The sequence below is a fragment of the Mus caroli genome, chromosome 17, assembly GCF_900094665.2.
Source record: "Mus caroli chromosome 17, CAROLI_EIJ_v1.1, whole genome shotgun sequence".
NCBI classification, from domain to species: Eukaryota; Metazoa; Chordata; class Mammalia; order Rodentia; family Muridae; genus Mus; species Mus caroli.
In genome coordinates this window covers 61,856,187-61,881,517 of record NC_034586.1, presented here as the reverse complement: position 1 = coordinate 61,881,517, position 25,331 = coordinate 61,856,187, and the positions used below count along the sequence as shown (strand labels likewise).

General features: G+C 45.7%; 1 protein-coding gene across 1 annotated transcript in view; it reads left to right on the top strand.

Annotated features, from left to right (window-relative positions):
• Positions 1-25,331, top strand: part of Rab31 (RAB31, member RAS oncogene family) — a 127,196-nt gene that overhangs the window by 40,354 nt on the left and 61,511 nt on the right. The window contains exons 2-3 of the mRNA XM_021149583.1: positions 11,122-11,201; positions 15,475-15,556. Coding sequence (XP_021005242.1) covers positions 11,122-11,201; positions 15,475-15,556 — 162 coding nt within the window. The remainder of the gene's footprint in view (positions 1-11,121; positions 11,202-15,474; positions 15,557-25,331) is intronic.

Sequence of the window (25,331 nt, the reverse complement as noted above, 5' to 3'; positions counted from 1 at the left end):
ATTCATGACAGACATGGTTTTCTATTTAGATGTACTTAGTGGGAAGGCATGTTCATCGAGGACCCTGAATACATGACATCTGCTGGGACTTTGGGAACTCCTCCTAAGCTACTGACGCATGTTTTGGGGACTGTCATTTGCATCTGTAGAGGGAAGTCACTGGGCACAGATTCTTCAGCTGTGTTTGTGGATGACAGACACTTGGGAAAAGAGCTTTCTGTGCTACAAACCTGATTATGGAGAAGGACGCCAACTTTCCAAATCTGCTGTTCAGGTGGAGTGGTCAGAGTATGTGCTAAGCTCAGGGAAGGTCTGTGGTAGCTTTCTTGGGCCCCACAGTTGTCCAAACCACTAAGTGAAGAAACAGACTTCCTTTGGTACATCTGACCAAATCATTATCGGCAAACTTCTGGCTAGGTTGCTTCAGTCTATCAATGAACAATCTTCCTGACTGTTTGGGAGAGAATGGGGGTGGGGGTGGGGTGGAGTGAAGAGATAGCCTCTGCATTAAAACTAGAGTGTGGCTGTCACCCCTGGATCAGGCCACCACCTCTCCTGGCCCATCTCATACTCCTTCATAATTCCAGTCCTATTTTTATAAAATTGGAGCATAGATGAGGACATTTTCTGACAGATAAATGGTACACATAACTGCGTATAGCTTAAATTCTGCAGATTAGATTATATGTAAAGTCGTGCCTCTAAACCACGATCTTGACTCGCAGTGCAAGGCAGATACCCCAGGGTGAAATGTGGCCACGCAATCACTTCTGATGCTTTCGAGGTAGAAGCGGATGACTGAAGCCAGCCAGGCTTTGACACCAGACCGTAGCGACCTTCACTCGGCTTCACGTGTCAACTTTTCTCTAGGTAGGAAAGTAATATTTAGGGCACAGATTACATTAACAATCAGATGAGGGATCAGCTTGCCAGAAATTAAAAAAAAAAAAATCACCTGTCTGTAGAGGGTTCCATGTGAGCCTGTTCACGTGGTGGATATTACATACCCTAAAGTCCATTTCTAACCATCCCCTAGGGATGTCATGACCAAGGACTAAAGAGCCACATGTTTGCTTGAGATGGAGACCAGAGAGGTGGGAGGGAGTGGTCTCAAGCTCTCTCTATAGCAGAGCTTTCGATGTGAATGTAGTTTAATGTTGGCTCCTTACCATATGGTAGAGACAGCAGAGATGCAATCAGTTTTTCCCAGTGGGCAAAGCACCACACAATACCTTGGGGCACTGAGACGCTGGTGTATACACAGGCGGAGAATCTTCCACGGATCATGTGTCTGAGTGCTTAGTCTCTAGCTAGTAGCACTGTGTGGGGGAGGTTGTGAACCTTTAGGAGGTGGGTCCTGCTCGGGGGTGGGGAGGTGGGGTGGGGGGTGGGCGGAGCTTGAGGTTTTATAGCCCAGCCTCACTCTGGTTTGGTCTTTGGTCCCCCATCTGTAGAATGATGAACAAGCGGAAGTTCATTTCAATCCTGCACTCACAGCGGTGGAGCCTCCTTCACTAAGATGGATTGTACTTTTAAACTGTGAGCCAAGTAAACCCTTTCTCCCTTACACGTCCTTGTGTCAGGAATTTGGTCAACAAGACAACAATAAGGAAAAAAAGAAGCACAGATGGCTTGGGGATGACTTGGTAAGAAAGGCCATAACAAGCCAGGGTAGTAGCTGTGAGCACAGCTCCAGGTAGAACCGGGTCATTGTATTAGGTTTGGATAGGGCAGGGTAGTTCCAAAGGGCACTGAGACATATTTCTATGGACTAAGGAGTTTATCAGGAGAAATACTAAGGCCACAGACAGACAGATGGACAGATGGGTGAACGGACAGACTGATAGCAGAGTGGCTCCAAGGGAGGTTCGAATCACAGCACCAGGGACAGACAACATCAATCGGGGTTCTCAGAGGAGAAGCAGAGGCCACGGTGTGGCAGGGGAGGGAGTCTTTTTTTATACATTTTGTGGGAGGGGGTTCACAGCAAAAGTTTGTGGCCAGTCTCTCTGATTCTTAGGCAGGAGTCAGGGACAAGGGTGGGGAACAAGACGTGGCACCCCTGTGTGAGATGTCAGGGCACCAGCAAGCCTGCCGGCTCTGACAATAGAACCCTGTCAGTGTCTGAGCAGAGAACTGAGCAGAGGCTAGAGCCTCATGTCCCATTCTTGTCTCACCTCTGTGTCGAAGCCTGCTGCTATTCAGCTTTCCCTCCAGAGCCCTTCAGGATCCAGTGTGAGAGAATCTCTCTCTCTCTCTCTCTCTCTCTCTCTCTCTCTCTCTCTCTCTCTCTCTCTCTCTCAAAGATTTATTTTATGTATGTGAGTACACCATTGCTCTCTTCAGACACACCAGAAGAGGGCATCAGATCCCCTTACAGATGGTTGCGAGCCACCATGTGGTTGCTGGGAATTGAACTCAGGTCCTCTGGAAGAGCAGTCAGTGCTCTTAACCGCTGAGCCATCTCTCCAGCCCAGGAAAACATCTCTTAAGTGTTAATGGAACGAAACATTGAGATGAGGCAGGAGCATCATTTCCCACCTGCACAGTACCAATCCTGCTAGTGGCCCTTCTGCTGTGTAGAAGAACATTCCTGTCTCCTCTCAAGTGCGGTGTGTGCAGCATGGTCCTCAAGGCTGACCAAGGACGTGAGGGAGGAGAAGCCTGGTGGCTCGGCGTTGAGTCACAGTGTATGGGAACCATGCACTTGGGAACCACAGGGAGTCGCTTTGTGGCTGCCCATCACACGTGTGCTTACTCTTGCAAACTCTGCAACTCAGGAAGAGGAAAAAGCTATTTCGAAAAAACAGTAATGACACCACCAACCACTACCACCCATCTATGTAACAGCAGAGGCCTATGATTTAGAGCTTGGTGTCTCGGTAAAGTAGCTGTTCTGTATGACAGGGGTTTCCCCAGGGAGATGGGCACGTGTGGGGTTTTGTTTTTGTTTTTGTTTTTTTGTTTTTTGTTTTTTTTCTATTTGCTGGGTGACATGTGTTGCTCAATGAAGAGCTTGTGAAGGAAGGAAAATTCACAGAGATATGGTTAGTTCCTGTGGCAGACAGCCCCGAAAGGAAAAATCTGTGTTACTTTGTTTTAACCTGGAACCCTTGCAGAGACTCATTAGATGGACTGAAATTTCTGTTGAGCTGTGCAGAGCTTGCACATTGTGACAACCCTTCTCTGGAAATGACCAGAAGCCGGTTGCTATTCTAAGAAAAACAGGAAGCAAAGGAAAAAAAACTTCCTCTTCTTCCTCATTCAAGACTTGCCTTAAGTCCTCCCTTTGTTGTCTGAGGAGTCAGGGTGAGGCAAGGGGATCCCAGGCATGGGTGGGGATAGGGGAATGGGGGGATGGGGGGGGTGGGAGTGCACACAACTGAAGCGCAGGACTCATGAGACTGAAGAGTCATGAGTTAGAGCCACCTGGGATACACAGTGAGATCCTGCCTCAAAGATGAAAGCAGAGCCAGCCCCGAACATCCAAAAATGGGTTCAATGAAAAATATACAACTGAAAAAAAATATATAACTGGAATTGGGAATGATGTGTGGCCCATCATCCTGTTTGGTCTATCTCTAGGATGAACTGGAGGGAGGGTGAAAAAGAAATCAACAAATGAAATTCAGAAAAATGGGGGCTGGAAGAGCAGTCAGTGGTTAAGAGCACTGACTGCTCTTCCAAGAGGACCTGAGTTCAATTCCCAGCAACCACATGGTGGCTCATAACCATCTGTAATGGGATCTGATGCCCTCTTCTGAAGGCAGCTACAGTGTACTCCTATACATAAAATAAATAATTCTTAGAAATGGCAGTTGTCACTGAGTCCAGAGGGGTTTTTTAAGTTAAAAAAATAAAATAAAATAAAATAAAATGAATTCAGAAAAATGGAGGTAAAAAACAAGATATCTATATCTATATATAAAATGAGGTTTAAAAAAAAAAAAAAACCTTAATAGCAATACTTTGAGTCCCAGGAAAGTATTTCAAGGGGTCGCTAAATGGTTAGTGCTTGTTTTGTATGCATGGGGTCCTGGCTTTAATCCCAAGCACTACATGTGCACATACACATATGCACACATATGTGCACCTATATATATATATACACACATGCACACAAATATGCACAATGCCTAAAGAGATGATAGCTGATACCTTTTCATATACAGTGTTTAGCTTGTGTCTGGGATTTTTTTTTTTTTTTTTTTTTGTTTTTTCAAGACAGGGTTTCTCTGTATAGCCCTGGCTGTCCTGGAACTCACTTTGTAGACCAGGCTTGCCTCAAACTCAGAAATCTGCCTGCCTCTGCCTCCCAAGTGCTGGGATTAAAGGCGTGTGCCACCACGCCTGGCTGGGATTTTTTTTTTAATGTGGTCAGCGAATTTGTCCCTTTCTCATTGCCAATCTGACTGCTTGACTTATCGCTGCTCCTACGTGATATTGGTGCTATGATCCAGGAGTCTGAATGGACTAGGCTTTTGCTTCACCAAGATCTTCCAGTCCTGGTAAATTCAGCTCATTCTGAAGCCTCGGAAGCTGGGTTTGGTTTGATGGAAGACGTGTTTGCAATTAGAGTCAGTTTGCCAGTGGACGAATGTTGCAAGTGAATCCAGTACAGCGTGCTGTAGTCCTGTGGCAGGCTGGGAAATAATAACAGGTTGTAACTTAGGTTCAAGTGACCAGCTCACCAATGCTCCGTGGGAAGCCAGCCACTGGCACGCCAGCTGATCGGCACCCCCATCCTTGCCTTGGTGGTTCTATCATGTCTAAGTCTGGTGTTAAGTGTCCTTAGAGCAGGAACCAGGTCTTACATGTGTGTGTCCCTCTCCCCTGTGGACTGCTTGCTGCATAGCCAGCAGATGGATGGGTGGATCTGTGCCCGTGCCCTCAGTGAGCTCTCAGTATGGACAGCACTCCTGAAATGATGCTGTGTCTAAGTCTGGATCTGCTTTTCTAGTGAGAGAATTACGGAAGCCCACAGAGTCTCTGAGCGGTTTCCTGATGCAGGGATTGAGGACAGAACCCTCCCGTTCTCCTCTTCACCAAGGACTGCTGGAGCTCTGGGGAGATGCAGGATGTTGGCTGGGTCCTGCACCCTGCTGGGATTTTCTACGGGTCCAAATACTTGACTCAGTGAATGGTAACTGAGTAATCGATGCAAAAGTCCTTGCTGTGTGGTTCTGTGACCAGAGGTACCCCCGAGGGGACGTGGTGTCCTAAGTTGATTCTGTCACATGCGGATGGCATGACTGGGAATTTCACCTCCACATGAGAGTGTAAACCACACAGCCTCTCTGATTTTTTTTACTTTCCAGGAGCTATCCAGTATCTTATTGTAAAGTAGCTTGTGATCGAAGGTTGTGCACACTGTAGGCTAATATACAGTCAGTGCTCTGAGTGTATGTAGGGTAATGTAGAGTAAGCTACTCTATTCATTGAGTTATGCTTATGTAGTTGATAGTAATTATAGATGATGTATTTATTGTTAATGTATCTGTGAATTTTCATGTAAGATGTTTTTGGGCAGTGATCGTCTTATCACGACATGACCTCAGTGTAAATGAAGCATATGTGTGTTGTGGGTAAATTGTATTCTGTCTTTTAAACATTTTGACAGGAATGAAATCAAGGTCTAAAACATGACTGCTAATGCTACAGTTTATTTGATTTATAATGAAATTTACTTAAGTTGTATCTCATAAACTGTACTGCAATGGACTTGTGCCTATTTTAAAACTAATTTTGACTCCATTCTTAGAACTGGAGCTCCTGGCTTACAGATATATTCTACTTTGCTTAAGAGGCCAGTCGATTCAAATGCTTTTGTCAGTTTCCTGTTAGTTTTCTAATTCCTACCTACAAATATTTCTAAAACATCTGAAGTGCAGTGCTTCTTGCATTTGGAGAGTGCAGAGGGGTATAATGAACTTGTATATATGTACAAAGAACTTTCCAGTTGTGCCAGAGGAGGACCCCAGTATGTAGATGGGGGTCAGGCATGCGTCTGCCATGCACTGTATCAAAATCTGAGTCCATTCTTCTCAACTTTGGCTTGTGGAGTCAGATTTGGTTTTATTTTGTCACCTCTCCGGCAGTAGGGACTGGGTCTCTCTATTCATCACTATCAAAACAGTAGCATTGTCTTCAGGCTGAGTAACTGGAGCTGGCAAAGTGAAACCAGAAAGGGGTGAAGTCCAAAAACTAAACTTTTTTTTTTTTTTTTTCTTGTAAAGAAATCTGTGCTTGGCTGGGAGGTGGATTTAACCCAATTAGGAGCCTTGGAGAAGATTGGACAGGGACTCAGAACACGTGCTTCTGACTTTCCCAACCAGCTAGCTGCGTGACCCTAAGGAAGTCATACCAGCTTCCGCTTTTGTAAAATCAGAGGATTAGACAAGATGGCCTGTGGTAGTTCCAAAATACAGAGTGGAAGGACTATTCATAGACAAGTTTCCATTAGCAGCCAGCGCCCCCACCCCCCACCCCCCTGTCTTTTTGTTTTCTGAGACAGGGTTCTCTGTGTAGCCCTGGCTATCCTGGAACCCGCCGCTCTGTAGACCTGGATGGACTAACTCAGAGATCCTCCTGCCTCTGTCGTGAGTGCTGGGATTCTCAGTCTTTTGTAATGGATTAAAAACAAAACAAAACAAAAAACCCAAACCAAACCAAAAGCCAGTTGGTTTTGTTCTTTCTTGGTTTCTACTTCTGCTGCCTTGCGTGGGACTCACTGCGTGGGAGTCATCATCCTGACTCACTGATCTTGTCTCCATGAATTGGGGTCATGATCCAGTTGTGGATCCATCCCAGTCAGGTCCTGGCCTGGGGAGGAGGGGCGGGCAGGAGAGAAGGAAGGCCCGCTGGGCTCTCCAGCCAGCAGGTGAGCAGGTCTTCCCCTTGTGGTCATCGGCAGAACTACAGCTTCTCAAAGCTGAGTTCTGGAAGCCCATAGGCCTGACCTGTCACCAGTCAGATTTCTTAGCCCCATTCTTGATCAGATATCCTATTTTCTGGCCAATTTAAAATTAATATATTTTGTTATATATTTTCTATGAAATGTATAAGAGGTGCATACTGGGTCAAGCTGCGAACATAAGACAAGTGTAGATTTGACAGGCATCCAGCTACATTTGAGCCAGCTTGGCTACTTTAGCTCGCCAGAAATGCCGTCTTTTTCCTGGGCCATCTGTAGAAAGGCAGGGAGTGGAGTCAATAATTGTAACTTTCACTGGGAAGGGTATTTCAGGGGCTGGCCTTCAGGCAGGGTGGGCTGATTTAGGGGGAATGAGGTAGAGCAGAGATCCCCCCCCCCAGTGTGTCCTCCCCAGGTGAGAGTAACAGTGGACAGGAAGCAGCATCGGTCATCACTGGTGTGTGGCAGGGATGGAGACACCACAGCACCCTGAGAGTCCAGCCAGAGAGTTCAAGGAAGGCGTCTCAGGCCAGAAGAACTGTGGACATTTTCTTTTTCTTTTTCTTCTTTTTCTTTTCCTTGTTTCTTTCTTTTTCTTTTTTCTTTACTTTTTGTTTGTTTGTTTTGTTTCTGTTTCCTCGTTTTGAAGCAGGGTTTCTCATTGTAACAGCCCTGGCTGCCCAGGAATTGCATTGTATACCAAGCCTTTGTTGTGCCAGGGAACACAGGAGCCGAGCTGAGGCAACTCACAGCAGGGTCTTTATTCTATTTGAGCTAGCTCCCCCCCACCCCCCCCACACACGGTCACGCAAGACAGTTTTGGTGGTGGGGGAGCCCGGAATGTCTATTGGGGCAAAGCAAGCATCTAATTGGAGAGCTACTGTGGCCTTTAACATAATTGGCTGGTGCTGGGAGTCATATCATAAACTTAACTTGTGGGGTCGGGCACAGCACTTGGGAGGCAGAGGCAGGTGGATTTCTGAGTTCAAGTCCAGTCTGGTCTACAGAGTGAGTTCCAGGACAGCCAGGGCTACACAGAGAAACCTTGTCTCCAAAAAACCTAAAAACCAAAAAACCAAAACCAAACCAAACCAAACCAAAACAAAACAAAAAAACCCCTTAACTTCTGCTCCCTTCTGCATCGGTGGTCGTTAGGTAAGGGGTGGGCTTGTGACCTGGGGTGCAGGTCTGTTGGGGGAATAACCTGGAGACACTGGTCTTGTTGAGGGTATAACCTGGAAACGCTGGTTTTGTTGGGGATTAGCCTAGAGACTAGAGCTAGGCTAATTTTTTTTGTTGTGGGGGGGGGGAGCAACTTGTTCAAACTTAGGTCAGGTTCTCTAAATGAAGTCTGAACTTGAGAGATTTGACATCTCACCTTGAACTCACAGAGATCTGCCTATATCTGCGCCCCCTGCCCCTCCCCCGTGCTGGAATTAAAGGCCAGCAAACTATGAGCATTTTCTAATTGGCTCATAGTTTTAGGGTACGGAGTTGGACGATCCCAGGTGTTACCTAAAAACATGTGAGGGAGGAGGGGAGGAAGGGGAGGAGAAGAGAAGAGAGGAGAGGGGAGGGGAGGGGGAGAAGGAGAAGGAGGGAAGAGGAGGGGAGGTGGAGGTGGAGGAGGAGGAGGAGGAGGAGGAGAGAATATTAGTTAATTAAAAAAAAAAATTAAAGACTCCATTCACTGCCACCACTGCCTTTGCCCTGCACTTTTCTAGCCCGGGTCCTCACCACCCCCACCAGTGACAGCTCATTTGTCCCTCTTCAGCTGCTTTAAGCCCTTCCTTCAACCATGCCACCCCCAGGGGAATGGAAACTACACAGCTGCTCTGCCCTGCTCTGCCCTGCTCTGCCCTTCCCAGGAAGGCACCGGAAACGCCCTGTGCTGCAAGCGTTCCTCCAGGAAGCAACTGTGTCCTAGAAGCTGCTGCGCGGGCTGAGTGGCAGCCTCACCCTGGCTGGACCCACGCCCCGTTCTTCTACTTTACATCATGGTCCGTGGTTTAAGAGTCCTTTCTCAGGCATCTTCCATCCGTTTCTTCATTCTTCCATCCGTTTCTTCATTCTTCGCTCTAGCCATAAGCATCTCCGAAACCCTGCTTTCTCTGTACCGACCGTAGGCTGGACCCCACCGGTTATCGCTACCTCCCTGCTTTGCAAACTCCATTAGAGGGAGGTGGTAGGCTACCTTTCCTGGCCTGCAGGGTTCCCAGACACAGTAGGGAGGGTCTGAACACAAGTGCCCACCCACGTCCAATCCCAGCACGCAGGGCTCCGAAGCAGATGCTCCACCTGGCTCTCCTCCCTCACGTGTTTTTAGGTCACACCCAGGATCACCCTATTCTTTACTCCAAAAGTGCTGCTTGGAGATAGCTGCCCTTAGTTCTCTTGGCTGGAGAACTATGTACTTCCTTGTACTTCTTTATTCTTTGGACTCTCTGCTGGGATCTTGGGGTGCTGTGGTGTCTCCGCCCCTGCCATGCACCAGTCATGACAGATGTTACATCCTCTCAATTGACATGCTCACCTGGGGCGCATGCATGGGGGCGTGGCGGAGAGCTCCACCCTAAGTCCATTCCACAGATCAGCTGAGCAGAGCCGGCCTGAAGGCCAGCCCTTGGCTAAGCTGTTTTACGATTATTAACTCCAGTCCTTGCCTTCTGCAGATGGCTCAAGTGAAACGCCAGCTTTTCTGGTGAGCTAGAGAAGCAAGATGGTCATCTGTCAGAGGATGGGGGAGTTCTCTTCTACCATGTGTGTCCTGGGGATTGAACTCAGTTCATCCATCAGTCTTCATGTACCCGTTTTCTAAGCCAGTTTCTCAGCCCCTTGATTAGAATCTTTCAAAAAAAAATTGTATGGATATTTTGTCCAAATGTATTTTCTGTGCACCATGTTTACGTGATTGCCTGTAGAGACCAGAAGAGGATATTAAGTCCCAGATGTCCAGTGGAACTGGGATCACAGATGCTTGTGGGCTGTTGCGTTGGTGCTTGGAGCTGAACCTGGGTCTTCCGCAAGAGCAGCAAGCATTCTTAACTACTGAGCCATCTTGCCAGCCTAAAACTTTGTTTTTGTTTTTAATCACACCTTTAGGGGTTGGGAATGTAACTCAGTTGGTAGTAGAGTGGGTGAACTGCATGAAGTTCTCTCTGGGTTTGATCCCTAGTTGAGATGTAAGCCAGGCTTGGTGGTACATCCCTGCAGTCCTGGCACTTGAGACGTGGAGGTAGGATCAGTTCGAGATTATTCTAATCCATAGGGAGCTTGAGGCTAGCTTGCGCTAGGGATACTCTCATAATAAATAGATGAATAAATAAAGTTACATAGGAGAACCATACACAACTCTTAAGTATCTGGGTCACTCAGCTTTTTGTTTCTATGGAAACCTCCCTGGGACAAAGCAGGAGCGGTTTATTTTGTCTCATAGTTTCAAAGGGTCAGTCCATCGTTGGCCAAAAGCTCTGGGGTTTTTAGCTTGAGCACACAATGCAATTTAATTGGGTATCTCTGCCTGTGGGTTCCCCACCCACCTGCCCAGAGGGGGCTCCAGCTATTTCTGCCTAGGCTTACATTGTTCCTTTCTCCCTCCATGTGCCTTATGCTGATTCGTGAGTCTCAGGCATGGATTGACTTGCTGCCTGGTCGGTTTTGGGCCCTTTCTCAGGCACAATCTGTCTCTCCAAACACTGTTGCTATCATCTGTATGTCATTTCTCTCTTTGACCTTGTGGGTTTGTGCCCGTTATTCCCAGAACCACTTTGTAAGGGTTTATAAAGGAAGTAGTAGAGACACGTGTCTGTGTTTGATCTCCACTGTATAAGGGGTCCCTCTTTTGACCAGCTCTAAAGAATCGTTTAGCCAAGAAGACTTGAGATGAGACCTTTATAGAATTCAGCGAAACCTGAGGTTAAGTAAGATCCAGCCGTTAAATTATAACAGATATTGGGGATGTAGAAATTTAGAGGTCTTCCAGAGTGTTCCCTGAAGGCAGAGGTGTGTGCACATGACATATGTTTCCAAACTTGCTTTGACCACATTTATTTTCTCTCTATGAAAGGTGTGCATTTACATCATAGAACATTCTAGTAGGGGATAGAAGACTTCCTCTCCTGCAGTTCTATCATCATGGCCTTTTGTTGCATGTTCATAGGAAGTCAGAGGTGGTGGATTTTTATGGTTGTGCCTTCATTCTCTTCTAGGACACGGGGGTTGGGAAATCCAGCATTGTGTGTCGTTTTGTCCAGGATCACTTTGACCACAACATCAGCCCCACTATTGGGTAAGTACAGCATTTTTCTTTTTTTGACATCCCTTCTTCTTAGGGCAAAGATGTCCAATTCCACCAATGAGAACTGATCCTAACTCCAGAAATTTAGGGCTACTATTCTTGTGATTTTCGTTTCTTGCCAACCTTCTCTTGAAGGACAAGACTGTTTCTTGACTATCAAGAGCATGGTTCTGAAAAGCGGGGCTCCTCTATTTCTAGATGGGAGGGAGACAGTGTGCATTATCAGTTCCTGATCCGTGGCTTGATTGTCTGGTTTTAATTTTTGATTGATGATTGTCTGGCTTTAATTACCGGAAAAGTTGTTGATTGCACATTGGGAAAGTCTGAAATTTATGTGGAATGAATTATTTTTCCTTTTCCAAAATAGTCTAATGCTGAACATTCCTCCCATAGCTTAAGTTTGCTGTGACAGCACAGTTTCTGATGGCTGCAATGCCTTATGGGAGCTGCAATGCCTTATGGGAGCTACAATGCCTTATGGGAGCTGCAATGCCTTATGGGAGATGCTCTACTTCCTGCCTGCTTTTCTCCTCACTGTCTTCTGGTATCAGGAAGACCCCGCTCTCTTATGGGCTTAAGAATACCTAATGCTTTTCCTGAGATAGTTAACTTGCATTCAAGTTTTCTCTTTTGGAACTTGGAGATGTTTCTAAACTCCAGTTTCAGGAGAAAAAAAAAAAAGCTATCGGGAACACTTCCTAAATAAAACATAGACTTACTGGAGAATGATATAAGTGGAAATCTTAATTTTCAAAAGCCTGATTACCTATCCCAAAGCTTGTTAACTCAGTGAGCCAGAAACCTGGCCTGAGGGTTTGTTTTGTTTCGCCTTTATGAGATTTCAAATTTTTAAGCCAATGTATCAGTTACTTTCCTTACTGCAGTAAGCAAATACAAGACAGCTTGAAGAAGGAAGAGTTTATCTTGGTTCACAGTTGCAGATGGATTGGTCCATGGCTGCTTGGCTTTCTGTGTTCGGACAGAATACCATGGCAGCAGGAGCATATAGTGGAAGTGAGCTGTTGCTAGCCTTGTAGGGGTCAAGAAACAGAAAAGGAGAAGACAGGAAGAGGCTGGGACAAGATAGAGCATCTAAGGACACACCCATTGTGACTCGCTTCCTCTACCTAGACCCTCTTCCTACTTTTCAATAATGTCATCACATGATAAACGCTTCAAAGGATTCATCTATTCATCATCAGGTCAGAGCCCTCATGATCTAACAGTTTCTGGAAATGCCCTTGTCGACACACCCACAGGTGTGTTCCACTATCCCATTAGGCACCTGTCCACCATAGCCAGTATTGGAGAATTGAGAGATCCGTGGATGTGGAGCACAGGGGGTGTGGCCACCTGACTAGCCAGCCAGCCAGGTACATGCTATGGGGGTCACAGTCTCAAGCTTCAGGATAGCTGATGACTTATTACTATTGTTATTTCGGGAAGCTCTAGGGGTGCAGCTTTCATGCCCGGACAGATAAGGCACACCTTATCTGCCTTGCTGGATTGTCTTACCTGCCTGACTCTGTGGACATCCCAGTTAAGTCCCTGACCCAAGAGTGAATTGTGATGGTTTCCTCAGGTCAGAGCACACAGGTAGCCACAGAGCTGCAAACTTGCCTCAGATCAAGCCTAGCAGAGTTGGGTGTGTGGCGGCCTTAGTCATACAGTGCTTGTACAGCATGGATGTGCACCGCCAAAACCAACCAGACAAGCAGATGACAAAGCAAGCCAGGCTGTGCTCAAAGCTACCCAGTTCTTCCTATCAGAATCATGGTTGTAAAAGAGCCTCATCTCTCATCAGCAGCATTAACCCACATCACTGCAGTGACACACTGATTGTGAAGCGCGCTGACTCAGAGGCAGCTATGCCACGGGCTATGTCCAGGCATGAAAGCTGCATCCCTAGAGCTTCCCGCACAGCCTGCACACACAATCATGTATGCAGCAGCTCTGTGAGTGGGTGTTTCTTCTCCACAGCAGTTGTGATCTTGTGAAACTTGTTTTACTGTATTACAAAAGAGTATTTACTGGGGGAGGGCGATGCTTGCACACACAGCACAGTGTACATGTGGAGGTCAGAGGACAACTTGAGGGAGTTGATTCTCTCCTTCTATCCTGTGGGTCCTGAGGGTCAAACTCAGGGTTTCAGGCTTGGTGGCACACACTGTGTTATGAGTCTACTCAGTGTTCCATGGTGGATGCTATGTTCTTGTATAACTTTCTATAGACCTATTTTTTTTTGTTTTTTTTTTTTAAGATTTATTTATTTATTTCATGTATGTGAGTACACTGTTGTCTTCAGACACACCAGAAGATGGCATCGGATCCCCATTCCAGATAGTTGTGAGCCACCATGTGGTTGCTGGGAATTGAACTCAGGACCTCTGGAAGAGCAGTCAGTGTTCTTAATCACTGAGCCATCTCTCCAGCCCACTGTTTTTTGGTTGTTGTTGTTGTTTTTAAATGAATGAGTTACTTTAGCCCATAGAAGAAAGTCTATTAAATTATTAAATATTCTGTGTATTTGGTTTTTACCCCTTTATGAGCACTAAGAAAATAAATGCTTATTCAGAGAAAATAGGTAGATAAGGATAGCCAGTAGTTTCTGACTCATGACTTGAGGTCCTTCCTTTGTGATAGAAGCATACGTGTGTTTTGTTTTTTATCCCTCTGCTGGATAGTTCTGTGTCAACTTGACACAGGCTAAAGTCATCTCAGGGGAAAGAACCTCAATTGTGAACATTGCTCCAAAAATAGGACTATAGGCAAGACTGTTGGACATTGTCTTAATTAGTGATGGAATGTGGGAGGGCCCAGACCATTGTGGGTGGTGCAATCTCTCCTGGGTTCTATAAGAAAGCAGGCTGAGCAAGCTATGGGGAGCAAGCCAGTAAGCAGCACCCCTTCATGGCCTCTGCATCAGCTTCTGCCTCCAGGTTCCTGTCCAGTTTGACTTCCTGTCCAGACTTCCTCCAATGCTGAACAGTGATGTGGAAATGTAAGCCAGTAAACCCTTGCTTTGGCTGTAGTGTGGTATTTCATCATAGCAATGCAAACCCTGACTTAGGCAATCCCTCCATTGATGCAGAGAGGTTGAGATTTAGATCTACTCTTCCATCACTTGCTGCTGGTATTGAATGTCAGCACAGGGACTGTGGTAAAACAGCTTTCTTTTCATACTGTTTTGAAGTCAAAGTCTTAAAGTGATAAGACATTTTTTCCCCTCATACTTGTTTTAATAATAAGGCTTTAATATCTAAGGCTAGTCATTCATCATTTCCCTGATATCCAAAGACTATTGCTCTAGGACAATTGAATCTGTTTCTGCATGCATTTTCTTTTATTATGTTTATTTATTTTATGGGCATGAGTATTTTGTTTGCATGGACTTATGCACAATACGCAAGTGCAGTGCCTAAGGAGGCCAGAAGAAGGCATCAGATCCCCTGGAACTGGAGTTACAGAGGGCTGTGAGCTGCCCTGTGAATGCTGGGGCCCAAACTAAGGTCCTCTGCAAGTGCCCTCGGTGCTCTTAACCTTCGAGCCATCCCTCCAGTCTACACACTTTCATGAAGCTTCCACTACCCCACCTTAGCTCCAGGAACTAGCAGCACTACCAGCCCTGACCCAGCTTCCTGTGAATCCATGGATAAAAGACACACAGACACACACAGGTTGCTCATTTTCAATTAGCCTTCTGACACAATTACTGGGTGCTGCTATCTCCCGTCTGGAAAAGTGTGCCCTTATCAATATTCTTAGCTCTGTACCTCCCACCCGCCCTAAACTTTAGTTGTTCAGTTACATCTAGTCCCTGTTAACATCCCTGACAGACACACAGGCTGCCACTCCTCCCTCCATCTCACATGGCTTCTTGGCTTTTCTCTCTCTGAAGCATGGCGAACTCCCCTCCCTTCCTTGCATCTGTCTCTTTTCCTCCAGGGACCCGGGAGTCCTGCCTATTCCTTCTGCCCAGCAATTGGCCCATGACTTCTTTACTGACAGATCAAGAACCCATTGGGAACAGGACAGCATCAGAACCACCCCTGCACACACATTTTGGTTTTTTTTGTTTTGTTTCGTTTTGTAACTTCAGCTGGATTATATAAAATACAGACTTTTTATCTGCAGTGGCCTATCTCTCATTACTTCTTGTTTAGTGACAAAGGTTCTTAGGGTCATTTTGAGGCATAATAACAGGAACTGAGGCTCCTAAGTCTGTGGAGTTTCGATGATGCAAAATGGTTCACTCTCTTTTCAGGGCATCTTTCATGACCAAAACCGTGCCTTGTGGAAATGAACTTCACAAATTCCTCATCTGGGACACCGCTGGCCAGGAGCGGGTGAGTACATGCTACTTCTGGCTTTCTAGGGACAAAATGGAGCCAGCTTCTGCATTAATACACACACACATACATATACACACACACACATGCACGCACACACACACACATATACATACACACATATACATACACACATATACATATACACACATGCATGCACACACACATGCATGCACACACACATGCATGCACACACACATATACATACACGTGCACACACACATACACACATATACATACACACACATATACATACACACATACATACACACATGCACATGAATGCACACAAACATATACATACAGGTGCACACACACACACGCACGCACACACACATATACATATACACATATACACACACATACATACACACACGCACATGAATGCACACATACATATACATATACACACGTGCACGCACACACACACATATACATACACACTCGTGCACACACACATATATACATACACACAAATATGCATGCACATACAGACACACACACATACACACACACACACACACACACACACGAAAGGTTTATTTCACCATCTGAAAACAACTGCTAGGTGATACAGTCCAAGAAATAAAAAGCAAATAGGTCCTTTTAAACAAAACTTTGCTTTTCACTTAAATTTGAATAAGCATGGTAGTTCTAGAAGTTGGTATTGAAACCAAAATTGCTTTACAGGAAAATACAGATTCTGCATTTTCGCTGGCTGTAGTTTTCTGTCATGGCCTCCATCTGTGTCGTAGATGAGGGGTGAGGGCTGTACTTAACTATGAGTATCAAAGTAACAAATATCAAAAATGTAGATAGGAATTATGCTGGTTTAATAAAGTGGTGGTTGAGCCAGAACAGCAGGTTGTTCTTCAGTGACAGGGTCCTAAGTGAGAGGTGGCCAGGAAATGAGATGATAAAGAAGATAGGAAAGGGGCTGGAGAGATGGCTCAGTGGTTAAGAGCACCAACTGCTCTTTCAAAGTCCTGAGTTCAAATCCCAGCAACCACATGGTGGCTCACAACCATCTGTAACGAGATCTGACTCCCTCTTCTGGAGTGTCTGATGACAGCTACAGTGTACTTACATATAATAAATAAATAAGTCTTTTTTTTAAAAAAAAGATAGGAAAGTTTGAGATAAGGAGGTTTTGAATAAGCTCGTGGTTCTTAAAAGCAAGCTAGTAGGAAGTACAGTATCTTATATACTACTTTCTGGGGTTAAAAAACAAAAACAAAACAAAATGGTCAAAATCAGGAGAAATTATCATACAATGGGACAAAGTCAGCAAGAAACTTAGCAAAGTGTTACACAAGGGGAACACAGCAGCATCCCAAGAGCATTGCAGACGGAGTGCACACAGCAGCCTCGGGGCTTAGAACCATAACCCCATAATGTGGGAAGTGTTGGAGTCTCAGGATCTGAAGCCTAAGCCTCCTCACGGTGCTCACCCCAAAAATGTTCCCAGTTTCAGAGAGGGAGCTGTCTTCCTTCTCCATACACCACGGTCTCGGAGAAGCCTTGAATCCTCAAGCCCAGCCCTTGACAATGGGTTCTCTGCCACAATCCAGGACTTCTCTAGCCCTGGGTACCTGGCTAGGTTTCCAGGACAAGGCTTGGTCTCCCTCTTCTTGAGTGGGCCTTAAGTCCAATTAGAGAGCTGTGGGTTGCTGGCCAGGTGTGTGCACCACCTGTATAGTCACCGTGCTATGCTGGCTGTTGTGGCTCCTGGGCATCTTAGTTGAGAGGGCCTGTTGTTTGCTTCCCGTCTTTCCGATCAATTCCAGCTCAGCAGCCTCTGGGCCCTGTTTCTAAAGTGTATTGTACTTAGGGGAACACCTCAACATGGGCCCACTGAGGTCTCCCCCAGACCTCCCACATTATAGAACACAATGCCTGGTCTATGCCATTGAGTTGGGATTCTGAGCCCTCATCTATGCCTATAATCTGAAGGTTTTGTTTTTGCATGAAGTCCCATGCTTCCTGAATGTTCCTTTTCTGTGATTATTATTATTATTACTTTTTCATATTCCTTGCTTATTTGGTTCAGATCTTCTACTTTTTCTTCTGCCTGCAAGGTTGGGACAGAGGCTGTGTGGGCTGGTTGCTTAGACGTTGGAAATGGCTTAGATGGAATGAGACCTGGTAGCTAGAGGGTTAGGCTGGAGTGGTAGATATGCATCTTGGGCCGGACCCTGCGTGTGGAGGTCTATCTGCCTTGAGGGGAGGGGAGGTTGGATGTGGTATGGGAGTGGCCTGGTCTAAGATTGACCAAGGTGAGGGCAGTGAGGCCAGACTGAGTTAGGGCACTAGATGTGGGACCTGGGCTGAATCTGGAGGGTCAGAAAGGTCAGGTAGATTCATTGCATCTCTAGACCCTGGAGAAAAACGTGCAGAATCTGCCTGGGTCAGGAAAGCAGATGCTCGTCCTACTTTCTCAAACAACCCAGAACCTAGCCTAGGGGCAGCACCGCCCACAGTGGGCTGGGCCCTCCCATACAGATCATTAATCAAGAAAATTCTTCCATAGCCCAATCTGAGTTTTCTCAGTTGACGTTCCCTTTTCCCAAATGACTCTAGCTTGTTTCAAGTTGACCAGAGAAACTAACCAGGAAAACTTAGACAATTCAAGTCACTGAATGTTCTTGTCTGTCTCTAAAAAGCTTTCTGTTTCTCGTCTTTCTCTCAATGGAAGAATAATCCTTGACTCTATCTGATTTTTATAAATGCTCATGTAATATTCATCTTACAGAAGCCCTCCCTTTAAAACCAGAGTTCTAATATTTTTAGGTTAAAGCATTTTAAAGAATGTTTTTATTTATTTATTTAATGCAAGTACACTGTAGCTGTCTTCAGACACCCCAGAGGAGGGCATCAGATCTCATTACAGATGGTTGTGAGCCACCATGTGGTTGCTGGGATTTGAACTCAGGACCTTTGGAAGAGCAGTCAGTGCTCTTAACTACTGAGCCATCTCTCCAAGCCCCTTAAAGAATGTTTTAAGAATTGGAGAATTTCCTGTCCTGCAGTAATGTTGTCCTCCTCCTCCTCCTCCTCCTCCTCCTCTAATGGCCTCTAATTCACAAATCCAGGTCACACATTCACAGAGAAATGTGTGCTTTTTTGAGGGAGCTCTCCCTTCTTGACTTACCTGGGCTTCTTTGCATTAATTGGCTGTGTTTTACTTGCTTGTTTTGTCTCTGGGTTGCTGGAGAAACCAGGCTGCCTTTCACTGCGCCCTTTTCACTGCCTTAGCCAGGAAATGTCCTTTTAGGACAGAAGACCAGTCAGATTGACAAGTCACTAGCTTGCCACAAGGGAGCAAAAGCCCTGCATCAGCCACCCACTGATCTTTCTTGTGACCTCAGTGTTTCTGCACTGCCCTGAGTGCCCTGTACACATGGTCACCCCTCTCCCTGCACTGTGAGCTACCTGTGCCTACCCTCGTTGACAATTGAGGTCATTGAGCCACAGAGAGGTTAAGTACGCTCTTACAGCCACATGGTTAACAAGGCAGAAGGCTGCAATCTGATTGAACGCTCTGGGACCAGGGTTTTCTTCTCATGTTTCTGATAGAAACCATACCATTGAACACAGAATCATCCACCCCGTTACTTCTACCATTGGCACCGACCTGCCATCCTTCAGCTGCCTCTCTCTACACTGATAGCTTTCTCGGGTATGTCGTGGATCTAGGAACAGCCATTTCCACCAGGTTGTGCCGTGCCTCCCAGGGGAACATCGATGCTTCCTTACCTGTTGTAGTGAGCCGATTGCTTCTGAAGACCTTTGGTGCTGACTCCCGTCCCACTGACTATTGTAGTCTGCCCAGTGTCGATGTCAAAGGAAAATAGCATCAGGACATTTCAGTTGATCTTTCTAATAATCTTAATTTCTAACGATCTTAGTTTGTTTTCTTAACATTTTGGCTGCTGTGGTTTGTGGACAGGAGTTAAGAACACTTATAGTTGCACGTATATTTGGGTGTATCTATATGCATATGTATATTATGTATATGGTTCTGACTATGGAACTTAGCCGCCGCCAGCCCTGCATTCATAATTTTTAGGAGCACTAAATGTGTGGCAGGGCTATTTATGCTTCTCGTCTGGGAAAGAAGGGTTCCATGGTGGCTAAGGATTTCAGATAGATGATTTTAGAATAGATGGAAGAATGTAAGATAACAGCTACCCAGCCTTCCAGGCATCAGTCTTGTTCCCCTCAGTGGCCTGACTTGGTTATTCTTGGGCTGGCATTCATCTGGTGTCCTCTGATAGAGTCTCGAGTCTGTCCAGCTTTTCAGTTGTTTCTGAAGCTTGTTGCCAGCTTTCATTGTGCTTGTAATGATATTACCGTATGGAGGAGCTAAAAATACATTCCTGGCTGCTGCCTGGGCCTATTCTATTTCATTAATTATTGGAGTCCAGTCTATTTCATTAATTATTGGAGTCCAGTCTATTTCATTATCCTCCCTACCCCACCTGTCTCTTTAGGAATCTGCCACTGTCCTCCTTTCTGAACTTTAAACGGGCGGTGTCTGTGGGGCAGTATTGTAGCAGCATAGTGGCAGGTTTCAGTGTTGGCAGAGGGTGAGCGCTCCCCATGTTATTGATTCGCTGCTCGCCTGGGAGGTGAGTGTGCCAGCTTCTGCCTGGCACGCACACTATGCTAGAGAATGCCCTACTTGCTGCCCAGCGCCAAGCCTCTTATATCTGTGGCACAGATTCACGTAATCTGGAGGTTATTTTTCTCAGGGAGCCCAGACACCCATTGCTTCCTGGTTGAAAAGTCATGCTTTCTTCATCCATGCAGCCTGGAATTTGCTGGAGCAGCCGGTGTCGTTAACCACTGAGCCATCCCTCTAGCTCCTTAGTATATTTTTTTGTTCTTAATGAACAAAACACTAGAAATGAAAGATTCTAAGAAATAACAAATTTAGTAACACTATAAGGAAGCCAGGTTTGTAATCCCAGTTTCTCAGGAGGCTGAGCAAGAAGTTAAAGCAAGAGGTTAAACAATTTTATGGCCTTGCAGAGTTAGGTATGGTGTTGAAGGTCAGCCACACAATTTCAGAAGCTCTATTTTCAAAAGTAAAGTGTAAGCCTGGTGTAGCTGCTCGTGCCTGCAGTCCTAGCACTTAAGAGCAGCTGAGGCAGAAGTCTTACCATGAGTTTGAAGCAGGACTGGGCCAACCTGGGCTATAGAGTAAGACTGTCTCCAAAAAGCAAAAAAAGTTGGGGAAGCTGGAACTTGCTGAGAGATGGCTCAGTAGTTAAGAACACTTGCTGCTCTTACAGAGGACCTGGGTTCAATTCCCAGCACCCACATTAGGCAGTTCACAACCATCTATAATTCCATCTCTGAGGGATATGACTCCCTCGTTTGGCCTCTTTGGGCACCTATTAAAGCTAGCTGGGTGACGCTCAGGTGTTCTGGATCCAAGTGCAGCTCTGAGTGTTTAGAGCATGGTTCTTAACCCGTGGGCCATGACCCCTTTAAGACAATCAGAAATATCAGATATTCACATTACGTTTCATAACAGTAGCAAACTTACAGTTATGAAGTAGCAATGAAAACAGTTTTGTGGTTGGGGGAGTCACCACAACATGAGGAACCGTGTTAAAGGGTTGTACCATTAGGAAGGGTGAGAACCATTGGTTTAAAGCAAGGGGATTCTGAAGGCAAAACCCACATCCTGGTATCTCACTTAACAGCTGTAGGGGGAAGGTTTTGCGCAATCAAGCAGTTTAACAGAAGCCAAGATAAATTAGCTGGAGCATCTTGGCCTCGGGTTCCTGGAGTAGAGGTGGATAATTTTCTACAAGATTTCCCATCAAGGAGATCAAATTCTAGTCAAACCTAAAATGACCTCAGCAAGAAACAAGGGACCTCTGCACCATCTCGCTCTGCCATACCAGCGCTCACAGGCACTTACCCACACACAGACACATACCTACATACATGAATACCCACACACAGACACATACCTACACATATGAAATGAAAGCTTGAAATCTTAAAAATTAATCCCAAACGTTATACTTACAGGAGAATTGCAAAATTATCCCAACAATTCACTAGATGAGGCTGTCCGCAGCCGGCTAGGAAAGCTGAGGTTCTTGGGCTACTCTGAGCATGGGGGAGCCAGCAAAGGCCAGGCTAGAAAGAGAAGATCTCTCCCAGCCACACTGCATTCACCAAGGAAAGCCCAACCCTGAGGGAAGATTTGATGACCTGGTGAGAGAAGATGTTTAGAATTGAACGGGGCCGGGAGATGGGGGAAGGGTCATTGCCTACAGCTGACAAGGCTATGCTGTACAGACAGAGAAGGAAGCAGGTCTTACGCGGTACCAGGTGGACCAGCACAGATCGATGGAGGAGGCATGCTTAGCTAGTCTTGGTAGGCGCAGTCTTCAGCTCTTAAACGTCTGCGAGGAGAAGCTATGGTGGACATTTTCTGCGGACTGTTAACATTCACACAGGGAACAAAAGGGGTTAGCTTTCCCATTTCTGTTTCACGCTGGGAGAAAGCTTTGGCATTCCCCCAGTGGCCGGATGTTACGGGGTCATTGACATGGCCACGTGATCCACATGCACATGGCCACGTGATCCACACGCGTTCCCTCGACGCAGGGCTTTCTCTGCTTCCTACAGAGAATGGTCTAGGAATAGAAGACAGTGGGGTACCCACGACTGTGGGAGTCTTCTGCTTTTCTTCCCTCACAGCTCTCTTTACCCATCCTAGACTCAGTCAAAGCTGGAGCCTTTTTCTTTGGTCTCATTGCCCTGGGACCAGCGGAACTGGGCTTTCGATCTTTCTGGGAAAGCCATGCTACTGTCTTGGTGATTAGAAGCCACTTATCAAAGCATGCTTGTGTCTGCCTTTGCTTCTTTGTCCCTTGTTGGAATGTGGGATATTACTTGGCTCCCTTCTTTTTTTGAAACTCAGCTTCATCAATGTCTAGTTCACACACAGCACATTTCATCTGTCTAGACGGTCAAGTTCTGTGGGGTCTGCAGTATTCAGAATTATGCAACTGTTACTGTAGTCAGTTTTGTTTTTGTTTTTAGAACATTTTCGTCTTTATGGAAAGAAACTATGGACACATTAGATGCTCAGTGTTAGTTTCCCTGGTTTACCTCCTCTTCTTCATCCTTCTCCTGTCTCCTTTCTCACTGCAGCCTTCTCCTCCTCCTCCCCCTCTTCCTCCTCCTCCTCTTCTTCCATGGATTTTGGGATCCAACCTTGGGTCTCACACATACTAAGTCTATGCTTTCCCCTGAGATACCGAGGGAGAGCTCCTTCACTTGCTTGATGTTTTAGACAAATGGATTATACAACTTGTGGATTTGTTGTTGTTGTTTTGTGACTGGCTTCTTTCACTTAGCGTATTGTTCATTTTTATCCAAGTATGGCAGCGCAAGTAAGTACTTTTCTTGTCTGTGCTGAATAACAAATGGCCCATTGTATTGATAGGTAAGTTGAGTATCCTTTCTATGAAATGTTTGATATTGGAAATGTTTCAGATTCCTGAGCATATGAATATAGCAATATTTGCATAGATACAATGATAAGTCTTGTGGATGGGGCCTGTGGTGGTTATTCTTGATTGTCTACTTGACAGAGTTTGGGATCACCCAGGGGACAGACCTCTGGGTATGTCTGTGAGGGAGGGTATGGAGAGGAAAGAAGACCTGCCTTGAATATGGATGGCAATGTTCCAGGGTCTGGGGGTCTGTGGTGCTACAGGCTGCCTTTGCTCCCAGTACTTGGTAGGTAGACAGGTGGATCCCTGGGATTCAAGTCCAATCTAGTCTGCATAGCAAGTGCCAGGCCAGCCAAAGCCACACAGTGAGCCAGGCACCGGCATTCACCTCTTTTGCTTCTAACTGTAATGTCGCTGGCTGTCCCTGTTCCTGTCACCAGGAGGGGAGTGTGCCCTCAAACTGTGAGTGAATTGTCAGGTGTTACTGTACGTGTGAGCAGTGTAAATCTGAACCCACATTTAAGCATAAGACTTACGTATGCTTCATATCTGTCTTCTACGTGCAGCCTGGAGATAATACTGTATTTATTTTTACTGGGTTTCCACCTTGTGGCACCATGTTCGTATTCCATCTTCAACTATTGGAATACTTTGGATTTTCAGAGCCTGTTCCATGGACTGTTTATCTGTCTATCACCTGATGCACATTTGGGTTAGTTCCACTTTGGGCTGTTAGGGGTAATGGTGCTGTAAACATTTATGTACAAGTTTCTGTGGGTGTGTGTTACTTTAGTATCACAGGTTATACAGTATCTATGGTAACATAGAAGAAACGCCAAGCCGTTTCTCAAAGTGGCTTTGCCACTTTAGCTTCCCACTGGCAATGCCTGAGGTTGTAACTACCCCCCACCCTCCATCATCACCAGTCAGTATCACCAAGATGCACGCCTGTTTTCTTCCAAGCTTTTATGATTTTACCTTTTGCGCATCTGGTTCGAAAGGAATCCAGCCTCACTTCATGCATCTGGCACAAAGTGGGGCTTGTTAGAAAGACAACTCTTTGTCCAGTTAACTGCTGGGCACCTTCACTGGGAAGCAGCTGGCCACAGATGGAAGGCTTTCATTTTGGACCCTGAGGGAACTTCCTTTGACCTAGATTCGTATCTCTCACCAGGTCTTTGGGACTGTAGCTTGGTAGAGAAGTGTGAGGTCTCTAATTTTGGTCTTTTCTGAGCTTGATTAGACTAATCTGAGCCCTTTCATTTCCACTTAAATCAGCCTTCACAAAATCAGCTTTCAAGCTTCTAAAACTTAATTTTTTAAATTGTATTTTATTGTGTTGTTCTCTCATACGTGTGTTTATGTGTACTGAAGGCCAGTACCTTTACCAGGTGATGCATTAATTTTTTTAGTGTATAGAATAATGGATTTCATATATATATATATGTATATAAAATATATGTATATATATGTCTAACTATAGAAAGTCTAATAATCCAGTAGTTGTGACCTCATCTGACCCCATGACCTATGACACCCCCAATCTTCCCTCCCAAAAGCCATCACAATGATCAGATGTCTCAACTGCCCTTCAGCGCACCCTGAAATCTATCCCAAAAATGTAGACTTTAATGTCATAAAGGGAGAACTTTCCAAAGAGCGCACGCGCAAGCAGGCAAAGAGAGTTTTCTTTTTTCCGTGCCCTCTATCCAGGCCGCTACCAGAAGACGTGGCCCAGATTAAAGGTGGATTTTCCCACCTCAAAAGATCAGGATTAAAGGTGGGTCTTTCCACTCCAAATTGTTTAATTAAGGAAAATCTCTCACAGGTGTGCCCAGACACGTGGGTTTTTAGCTAGTTCCAGATGTTGTGGAGTTGACAACCCAGAACACCCACCACAGAGAAAGCTGCTGGTTCATCAAGTTCTGCTGTTTATTCCCCAGTTGGTTTAAGAACCATTTGTTCCTTTCTGCCTCCCCAGTGTGGTATTAGAAGTTTGTGTATTTCCTGAGCCGATACAATTGAATCCTCCCTGGTTGTCCTTTGATGTCCTCCCCCATTTAATCCGTTGCTGCTGCATTGCTGGCTTGCTGGTCACCAGCTGCTTGATTTGCATTTGCCTTGCAATGCCTCTGTCCCTCGGTGACTTTAAAAGATGACTTTGGAGGGTACCCCACTCTTGCCTGGCACTTGCTAACTACTGATAATGCTTCCTTGACTTTTAGCCTCAGGGTTGAAAGGCTATGGTCCTGGTGGTCTGCCTGTTGTTTGTGAGTCGGGATTTT